The sequence below is a fragment of the Podarcis pityusensis genome, assembly GCF_964106645.2.
Source record: "Podarcis pityusensis genome assembly, chromosome: 5".
NCBI classification, from domain to species: Eukaryota; Metazoa; Chordata; class Lepidosauria; order Squamata; family Lacertidae; genus Podarcis; species Podarcis pityusensis.
The window spans coordinates 9,641,720-9,652,508 of NC_138032.1; the positions used below are offsets into that span (position 1 = coordinate 9,641,720).

The window sequence follows — 10,789 nt, forward strand, 5'->3', positions numbered from 1 at the left end:
TTTCCCTGTGCAGTCTTAAGGGAATGCCATATGGCCAGTATCTCTTGCAGCAAGAAAACAAAATACTAACGGAATAAATTAGACTGCATAAGAAATGTGCAGCTGATTCACTGGGAAACAGTTTTATCTTTAATGCCAATCAGTGCTGGGATTGGCCCTTTGGGTCGCTGGGATTTCCCAGATTCAATCAATCAAGTCAGAGCTGCAATCGTCCGAAGGGAAATGTAATGTATGAACTCCCTCTGAGTAGGCTATGAGCCGCTGCAATGGGGAAATGAAAGAAACTACTTTGATTTTACCAAACTGAATATAAGGACACCGTCCATGCATGCAAATGCAGCTCAGTTGGAAATTAGTTTTATTACAATGAAATCCATTAAAGTCAATTAAACAATGCCGGACTTTTCAAGGAAAGGAAGTCAAAGTAGCAATTCACATGTTGCTTTTTGACACAGTAAAGAGAGTCATCAGAGGAGATGACTTTGCTTTGTCAGTGCCACATGGCAAGTGTTCCTTAATAGTATGCCCCGAGGTGGTGGGAGCTGGTATTTAACTCAGAGCAGAGCCTGTTAGTTCTCCTCAAGCCTGTGCTGGTGTGTCAAACTCCAGCTGTTGCCATGTAGGGGCAAATACATCAGAAATATTCCCTGCATGGAAGCAAAGAGCTGAAAGCATCTCGTGATGGCTTTGCCATACCAAAATATAACAAACGAGTCAGCCCACCCTTCTGAAAAGGCAAGCATCTGGATGCAAAAATTGAATGAAGGACACAAACAGACAAATTCAAAAAGGCCACTGTTTATTTCTGTTGACATATTACACAGGGGTGTAAGCACAGGAGTTTATTTATTGGTTAAATTTGTTAGTTGCTTTTTTTATTTTTTTAAGAAAGTCTCCAAGTGACTTGACAAGATATAATACCAACAGAGCAAATCAATTAAATGCCAAAAAAAAAAAAAAACCAAGCAAACATTTCAATGTACAATGCAAATGGACAATACTAAATTCCTAAAATGTTCATCCAACAACACAGTAAGGAGAAGTCCTGCTCTCTGGAAGGAAGGACAGGGAAATAAATTTACAAAATCAAAACTGCCCCATGCACAGCAACTTTTGGTATTTAGGTATTTTTGGTACAACCAAATACCTCTTGCCTTCCTATCCAGCTCTTCTTCTAATGAAAGAACAGAGGGTTCCAAGATGTTTTCCATCAGACCAGACTCAGAGCAGGTTTGATTCAGAATCCAGAATCCTGCACCTTCAGACTATGCCCCTTCTATATCTGGAAAGCACTTAGAGGTCTCAAGCCAGGTACACCCCCCTGCTTTGTGGTGTCCATACTTTTTTCAAAGAGGGCCAGATTTGATGAAGTGAAGGGCCGTGAGGGCTGACCGAAGGGCCGACCAAAGTCGTTGAGGTTTTTTTTAGGATTTTACCCCAGGAAATAAACTGCCACAGGGGCCAGATTAAACCGACCAGTGGGCTGGATTAGGCCCCCAAAACGGACTTTGGACATGCCTGGCAAGGATTAGGAAATGTATGACCATGATTTTTAAAAAATTAAAGTTGTTTTTAAAAATAATGGGTTCTTCCAAACTAAGGCCTGCTCAGAGTAGACCCACTAAAATCAATGAACCTAAGTTAGTCATGTCCACTAATTTCAGTGGTTCTACTCTGCCATAGAACTAACATTGCATACAACTTTTATCGTTATCTTCCTCTTTGTATCCTATCCATCATCTGCTGAGCTCAAGACAACATATGTGGATGTGGGTTATTAATAGATAAGCTCTCAGAACAAGTGACCATATTTTATCTTCTTCATGGCATGGGAGGGTGTGTGAGAGAAAGAAGAGAAGAAGAGAGCAAGCCGCCATGGAGTAATGAGTTGGCTTGAGTAGTGGTTAACATGTTAGCCTTTGGTTAGTGAGGTCTCTGTTCACATCTCAGAATACCACCCCAAGAGGTTACATCAATGGTTCCCAAAGTGGGTGGTACCTCCCCCAAGAGTTGGTGGGATTTCCTAGGGGGATGCTAACAGGAGCAGTATGTATAAATGACTACCAGACTTTAAGAACTACTCTCACTGGGTCAAGTTAATCCAGTGGTTTTCAACCAGTGTGTCGTGGCACCCTGGGGTGCCTTGACTGATGGTCAGGAGTGCCGCGGACAACACTGGCCTCTGTCCCTCTTTCCTTCCCTCTGTCCTCTGATGCCCTCTCACATTTCTGCCTCCCAAAGGCTTGCCCAGCTGTTTGTCGCAGCAGCCCTGGCTACAATCTCCCCAGGAAAAGGCTGGGTCTGGGGCTGCTGGTTGCCAGGACCTGAGGCGGCTCAGAAACCGGGGGTGGGGGGCTGTGGCGGCTGCCTGGAGGACCCCCGAGGAGAGGGGAGAGGAGGCTGAGGGAACACTCCACAAGGGAGGGGTGAGGGGCTGCCAGCTCTGCAGGCAAGGGGTGACATAAGGCAAGCAGGCCCCACAGGGGTGCCGCAGAAAGAATGTCGTTGGTCAAGGGAGCCATGGACTCAAAACAGTGGAGCTAATCAATTATGTTGACTTAATTAAACTAAGTAGTTTTAATTTGATTTTGAGAACAGTGGTACCTCAGGTTAAGAACTTAATTCGTTCTGGAGGTCCGTTCTTAACCTGAAACTGTTCTTAACCTGAGATACCACTTTAGCTAATGGGGCCTCCCGCTGCCACCACCACGCAGTTTCTGTTCTCATCCTGAAGCAAAGTTCTTAATCCAAGGTACTATTCCTGGGTTAGTGGAGTCTGCAACCTGAAGCGTCTGTAACCCGAGGTACCACTGTATTTGTGCAATTAATTGTTACTGTTTTGAATTTTATCGTGTTATTAACTTCCTCAGTGAGTTATGCAAACTGTTATTCCAAATAATGCTTTTTATAGGGTGGAGTAGGCATCACTGGGGATGAGTTTGAGAACCGCTGGATTAAATCCTCACTCCTTCGATGGAGAAAAGTTCCAGATCTGCACTCCACTAGCCTTCACCTCCACTAGGCCACCAGCAAAAATAACCCAGCAAATTTCACGGCAGACTGGAGATTTGAACTCTGATCACCTTAGTTGAAGTCTCTAAACGCTATGCCACACCGACCCTCCTTGTGCTACTGTTGCTTTCCCTAGATTTGTGGCTCAGCTTGCAAACTTCTGCAAACAAATTAATTTAGATTTTACATGATTTGGATTTAAAGAGGTCACTTATCAGCCACTTGTTGGTGTGAATTAGAAGGGTGTTGTTTTTCCCCAAACCAACCAACCAACCTAAAACACTTCTCTCTGCAGTCCAAAATGTCCCAAGGATGAACTAACACAATCACAGAACTCTCTGTATAAGGAACAAAGAATGATAGCTCATTAAAGGCTGGACTGTGCTCCCCCATCCATCGCTGTAGTGAGGAATTGCCCACACATTCATTACTCACCACAGAGGCATGCCTAACTGCTCACCTCTCTGCAATTCCTTGATTAAACCTTGCAAATCATGTCAGTTACTATGGTAATGATCTTCCTTGCCCCTTAAACAGTGCTTAGAGTCTTCCCCCATTTACGTTGTTTTTTGCCAAGGAGTAGTTGGTCAGAATGGACAATAAACACACCCAAACCAACCCCCTCCCTCAGTCTCTCAGGACAGTTCAACACCACTTGTGTCCCGCCCCAAAAAAACAACCTCTTTTTGTTTGATGAGCCAAGGCTGCAATCCTAAACACAAACTTACTGGTAATCATCTTTTTCTGCTTTTGGTTTTATTGTATGAAATTGATTTTCGTAATTTCACTGTGTACTATGTATACTTTTGTCATTATTATATTATATTATATTATATTATGACAGCCAATCCCAGCCACCTACAAGAAATAAAACACAATTAAAAACAGTGTCATAAAATAATAATTTCCAGCATTTTTTTAATATGCTTTGGGTTTACTTTTGAAAGGAAAACAGGATAAACATTTCTGAATGGATGAATGGATGTATAAACAAATAAGCAAAAACAGTCCCCAGTGGACACAGTTGGGCTTACTTCTGAGTAAACAGGCACAGGACTGCAAGACATGAGAAGTTCTTGAACCCAGTACAGAAGGAAATCTGATATTGTTGTTGTTGTTGTTCCCAAACCGCTGTCCTGTTTATTAAGAGAACAACAGCTTTCTCAGGATAAAGGCTCACTGCCGATACCAAGAAAATGCTTCTCTTTTGTATGGGAGAAGATCAAAAACTCACTCAGGCAGAATCCTGGTTTGCTCTCAAGATTATTATGGCAACTAATGAAAGAAGCTGATTTCCTGCCTTAAACAATTAAGAAATCAGCTGCCTTTGGTTACCCCTAACAACTTACAGAGCCAAGGAGATTACTAAGCAAACAGCCTGCCCAGCTTCAGACACCACAGCCAAGGGGAATGCTAGATATGACCTCAATTCCCAGGGAGTCACTTCCCCTGCAGTTTTAAGGGCTGCTGGGAATTTAAAGTTTAAAAGATCTTTAAAGATGGGTTTGGCTAATTGGGGTTCAATTCACACGCAGCATCACCTGCACCAGTCCATTTAGACTGGCCACAGTGTCCTGTCTTTCAGAGCAGTCCGTCCATCTGAAGGACTGCCCAGTTCAAGTCTGGCTTAAAGATAAAAGAGCCAGTAGGAGGGGCTTTGCAGCTGCCCACCCAGAGTTGGCACCTGGACAGCAGACAGGTCACATGGCCACAGCCTTCGCCAATATGGTGCGATGTCCTGAGGCCGCGTATGCACTATACCTTTAAATCACATTCAAAGCACATTCTCTCCCTCAAATAATTCTGGGCACTGTGCATAGTTTGTTGAGGGTTGCTAGGAATTGTTAACTCTGTTGGGGGTACAATGCCCGGAACTATTTATGGGAAAATGTACTTTGAATGTGCTTTAAAGGTACTGTACAGTGTGTACGCAGCCATTATTTCTATTTAAATGATAGCGATTAGTTCTAAAGTTTGCAAGTTTTATGCAAATCTCTACCGTTTTTGGGGAGATGCATTTCTGCTGGGAGGGAGGTGCTGCAACAGGTGGGCAGCCTAGTCCTGTTCAAAAGAAGGGGACTCACACAAGAGACCTGCTTCCCCCCGTGCCCCAACCGGTCTGCAAATTGATGGCATTTGTCTAAATTTAGATTGCAAACTATGCTTGGCAGTAACTTTTCTGTACAATTGTCCGTATAGTTAAAGCTATGGTTTTCCCAGTAGTGATGCATGGAAGTGAGAGCTGCATCACAGAGAAGGCTGATCACCGAAGAATTGATGCTTTTGAATTATGGTGCTGGAGGAGAGTCCCATGGACTGTAAGAAGATCAAACCTCTCCATTCTGAAGGAAATCAGCCCTGAGTGCTCACTAGAACGACAGATCCTGAAGCTGAGGCTCCAGTACTTTTGCCACCTCATGAGAAGAGAAGACTCCCTGGAAAAGACCCTGAAGTTGGGAAAGATGGAGGGCACAAGGAGAAGGGGACGACAGAGGACGAGATGGTTGGACAGTGTTCTTGAAGCTACCAGCATGAGTCTGATCAAACTGCGGGAGGCAGTGGAAGACTGGAGTGCCTGGCGTGCTCTGGTCCATGGGGTCACGAAGAGTCGGACACGACTAAACGACTAAACAACAACAACAACTTTTCTGCTTCAGGTGTGCCATAAAGTGCCCTCTATGCTGGACTGATGGCTTGACCAGCACTCACCTGTGTTGTGAACGGGATGGATGCAAGAATTGGGGAGCTGCAAATCAGCTAGTGCTCAAAGGCATCAACAGAGAGGTGGGCAAAACATCAGTACTAATGCTCAGCATTTGTACAGCATGTTTGAATCACTACTTCACACATATTATTGAGACAGGGTACAGGGAACCCCAGAGTACAGACCTGTAAGGTTGGCCAATGCTATTCTCTAGTCACATGATGTGCAGCGAGACTGCAGACTGCAGACTTCAGGAGACCTGGGTTCAAATGTTGTATCAAACCTGTCGCTCGTCGGAAGACCAGTTGCTCTCTCTTAGTCATTGGGGTCATTGGGATTTAAACATTGGGGTGTGGGAAGCTCCATGCAAGAACAGCAAGATATAAATGTACAACGCAAATTTACTATATATTTTGGAAATGTTTTTTGTTTATTTGTAATGCATTTGGACACCCCTTGAAATATCGTAATCATATTTTGCATGGGAGTTTCTGAGACCATTGACCAATTTTTTTTGTCTGTCTTTGGATACAAGTGCATCCCATTTTGAACCAAGATAGGGTGCTGAACTTTTCAACGCTGTACTGGTTTTATCCACTGATTTCAAAACTGAAATGGATTTTTGTTTGTTTGTTTGTTTGTTTCCTTAGCATTTCCTGAGCAGCAGCAGTACAAATCTGCTACACAATAATAATCCCACTTGCGATTTGATGTTGCCTGTGTTTTCTACATAATAAACCTGCTTGCCCACTTTCCCCACCTGCTCCTTTGGCCCATCTTAACTCTTTCTCTCCTCTGCATCTTCTTGGGAACATTTTCAGCATTGCACAGTTGTTTATTTAGCAAGCCTTTAGTGCTTTAGTGGATACCATTTGGAATGGATATTTACCTTCTTTCTCAAGTCCTGACTCAAGAGAAGAGTGGATCATTTTACCTTGTCTTTACTTTGGGTGTTCTGTCAGTTTGGGGCAAGACTAAAACTGATGTTTTCTCTCCCCCACTCCTCTAAATAGCTTCCTCCTCTAAATACCCTCCTCCTCTCCTGCCCCCACAAATGCACCGACTTTCAAATTTTGGTTTGACACATTCGACTTGACAACTTTTTTAAAAACCAAAACCCTCTGCAAGCACTTTCAAAAAGGGCTACAGAATGCCGAGCAAGACTGAAGGGTGCATTTACTGTACTAGAGAAAGTTGTTACAACATCTGATGTGGATTCTTGATGTCACAAAGACCCTTGCTCCAGTTACTGGTAATTCCTATTGTCCGAAAAATGGGCGCCTGCATCTGTTAGCAGATGAAATGCAACTGCACCATTCTCAAAGGATTACGTGGTGGAAATAATAATTCCCAAAGTGTTGCTTGCTTTGCTGTGTTATAGCACCCTTTCAGGCAGCAGTGAATGCTTTTTAGCCACTTGCTCACCAAGTCTGTGAATGTATGTCTTTCTGACTGTTATGACTGGATACAACAAGCCCGACATGGGAATGATCTGGTACAGATATGGCACTTACAGGAAAACTTCCACCTCACCTCAAAGCAACCAGCTTTGTTTCAATAATGGTAGTCCACTGCCACTCATTAAATGTATGGAAACCAGACTATGCCTACAGAAGGGATAATGAACAAGTGAAAGGGGCCATAGGCAATGGGGGCTGGTTGGTCCATTAGGTCTATTGGGGTGCTGCTCAACCAACCTCAGTCTCCTCTCAACTAGCCCCCACTTATTAACTATTGGGGCTAATATTAGAACCTGGTATAACTAAAGTTTGGGATATTGCTCTTCTGGAGAAATTAACAGGCAAATTAAGAGTTACCAGGGGCCATTTCAGTTCACTTTTATTTCATTTGTAGGTAAAGAGGAACACGGTCTAGAACCCCCTCTTGCTTATGAGTGGATTTGGTCAAGGAGTTACATATAGCATAAACTTGATGTTGTGATTATGTGGCCACCTTGCAGCCCTCAGTATAACTTTCAAAACTACTATACACCTGTGGTTTTTGCGTTCTTACATATGCTTCACAATTTATTTTGTGTACAGAAAAGGACGATTGCTGGTTTGACGATATCCTGGAGCTGAGAACTGTTTTGTAGATCCGAAAAGCTAATTAAAAATATACCGAAACCAGGTGATGCCTGCAGAAGGGATAGAGAACCAGCAGGAGGAGACCTCAACATGGAGGAGGAGGGTGGGACAAAGCCAGAGTTAGCTGACTGCCTGTCATTGGCTCCGGCTCCACCTACCATTTGATCTCCCCAACCTTTGCCCAATCATTCTCATTGCTCAACATGAGCCGCTGGCCATAGGTCTGTGGTGGAACATCTGTTCCACATACAGAAGGCCGCAGGTTAAATCCTAGACATCTCCAGGTAGGGTGCCTGGAGCCTTGGAGAGCTGCTGCCTATCAGGGTAAATTATACTGGTCTGACTTCCTACGTTTCTAAGCCCCTGGTGTTCTCTAAGAAAGCCTATCCAGTCTCACTAGCCCAGGCATAGGCAAACTCCGGCCCTCCAGATGTTTGGGACTACAATTCCCATCATCCCTGACCACTGGTCCTGTTAGCTAGGGTATGATGGGAATTGTAGTCCCAAACATCTGGAGGGCCGGAGTTTGCCTATGCCTGCACTAGCCCCTGGAGAAGGGCAGACTTGTGACCCAGCAAGGGGAGCAGGCTGAGAGAAGCAGTGGTTGCCCGAGACTTGCAAAGCAAAGCGAAACCTTTCAAAGGCTGCCCTGCTTCGAACCCGGAGCAGATGCAAACAGACTGTCAGAAAATGATTGATCAACCTCGTGTGCAATTCACCCGACAGGGATCAGAAGGAGAAAAACTTCAGCGGAGCCACGTAATGTGAGTTAATGAAATCATATTTAACTAAGGGTGTGTATTTAGACTTGATCTTACCTTGGTGACTTAGCCATTAGTAGGAATTCATTGTTTACTTTCAGGATTCTTATCAGGACTTAGCCTGTATTTGCACGTGATTCCTCCTCCTCCTCCTCCTCCAGCTCCCACCACCCCCTGCAAGAAAAGAAAAAAGAGGGAGGGAAGGAAAGTATTGCTCAACATGCTGCATCTACTCTTGCTCAGAAATAAATGAAAACACAGCACGATCACGGCAGGCAGCTAAGCACAATTATCTAATCTGTTTAAAATGGTTATGATTTCTTTGCTGTTTGAAGCTGCTTCGTGGTTCCCTCCTTAGGAAAAGTGATAACAACCGTGGTCAAAGCGGAGCGTTAAGTTTGGCGAGTCCCCGCAAATGACACAGGGGCAAGGGAGGCAGGCTAGAAATTTAGAGGATGTTATGACTTATGCAGACCAATTTGTCTACCCTCTTGGGTTTTGCCCTTCATTTGGATCTCCTAGATTCTAATGGATCACAAAAAGGGCAAAATCACAGAGAACTGTACCCTTCAAAGGAGGTTTCGGGGCAAATTTATGCAACAGAGGTCTGCCTCTGGTGAGTGGAGATGGATAAATCTGTCACTTTTGGTTTCTCCTGAACTTCTTACTTCTTCCGATTTGAGTTTAACTGGCCACATTTCTGCATTAGTTTGTTTTTAAAAATTGTTAGTATTTTGATGTGAATTTCTCCCATTTTTCCCATTTCAATACACTTTGTATCCCACTTTCGCCAACTTGCATACTTTTATGAACACTTTTCCTCCAGTATATATGCTGCTGCTTTTCGTAGGCACATTTCGGTTGGGGAACCTGCATCAGAAAGTTTGGAGAAGTTTGCAAATTTCAAAGGGCATCTGAATTTCAATGCACACATTGTTTCTGGAGGTGTGAATTAGGTAGGTTTGCATTGAAATGTGAACTAAATTGAATTCTTCTCCTCTCTACCCCCCACCCTAATCCTTACTGGCTACTATCCAAGGTAGCTTTATGCAGCCCCTGGGATCAGAGGCAATATGACAATGAAGACCAGTTACTAGGGAGCTGCAGGTGGAAAAGCTGTGGTCTTCAGGCGCTGCCTGTGGACTTTTCATAGACAATCGTTTGACTGCTGAGTGAAATAGGGTTGATCTGTCCCAGCAGGGTTCCTGTGGTCTTAAAACAAAAATTTTGAAATATTGGTGACTAAAGAGGCTTGGGGGAAATAGAAAAGTCTTCATCCAGTTCACCAGTCAAAGCTCCCTGGGGAATGAATTCCACCAGAGAGCCACCATCATGCTTGCGGTGTAGAGCAACCCCTAGCAGCAACCAGCACCAATCAGAGCAGCACACTGCTGTCACATGGGTTAAAATATGGCCAACCAAAGGACACTATACCTTGGGCTCCCTCAATGGGGTTAGAGCAGCCTTTCTCAACTTGCGGGTCCCCAGATGTTGCTAAACTACAACTCCCATCAAGCCTAGCTAGCAAGGCCAGAGCTCAGGGATGATGGGAGTTGTAGTCCAACAACATCTGGGGACCCATAGGTTGAGAACTGCTGGGTTAGAGAGTTGAATGGTTTTGTTATATATATAATTATAAGCGGTATACAAATTCTTTTAAATAAGCCCAGGTAACATATTGTGCTAATTAACAGGGTTCTATATAGTTCCCTGGCCAGGTTATAAAAATGCAAGTCTGCAGCCACATCCTTAGTCAAGGAAGGAAAACAGGGCAGGGGAAGTCTGAAGGTTCCCATGTTGTTAAGTGTAGGGGTAGCACACTTGTACACCCCCAAATCACAACACACAGGGCCTGAGCCTCGGCATGTGTGACTAGAATGATGGAGTCGTACTGGTCCACATAGGAACCAACTTCTAGGGCTAAGGTCCCTTCGGGGCCCCCAATAAAATATTTGAAGGGGCTGGGCCCTCCCAAAGTTGATGGAGCTTGCTATTCAAATGGAATGCACACACCGTGTATTGTGATCGATTATGCAAGGCGGGATTTACCTGCCCCCCCCCCGCAAATATTTTATTCAAGTTGGCACCCTTGCTGGTAAAGTTAAAGGGACCCCTGACCATTAGGTCCAGTCGTGGCCGACTCTGGGGTTGCGGAGCTCATCTCGCTTTATTGGCAGAGGGAGCCGGAGTACAGCTTCCGGGTCATGTGGCCAGCATGACTAAGC

At 44.3% G+C, this 10,789-nt stretch overlaps 1 protein-coding gene across 1 annotated transcript in view; it reads right to left on the bottom strand.

The window, feature by feature from the left end:
* Nucleotides 1–337: 337 nt before the first annotated feature.
* Nucleotides 338–10,789, bottom strand: part of LOC308478489 (uncharacterized protein) — a 451,389-nt gene continuing 440,937 nt past the window's right edge. The window contains exons 9-11 of the mRNA XM_081008338.1: nucleotides 9,368–9,434; nucleotides 8,622–8,738; nucleotides 338–4,148 (exon numbers count right to left, since the gene is read on the bottom strand). Of these exons, the coding sequence (XP_080864464.1) occupies nucleotides 8,649–8,738; nucleotides 9,368–9,434 (157 nt within the window). The 3' untranslated portion in view covers nucleotides 338–4,148; nucleotides 8,622–8,648. The remainder of the gene's footprint in view (nucleotides 4,149–8,621; nucleotides 8,739–9,367; nucleotides 9,435–10,789) is intronic.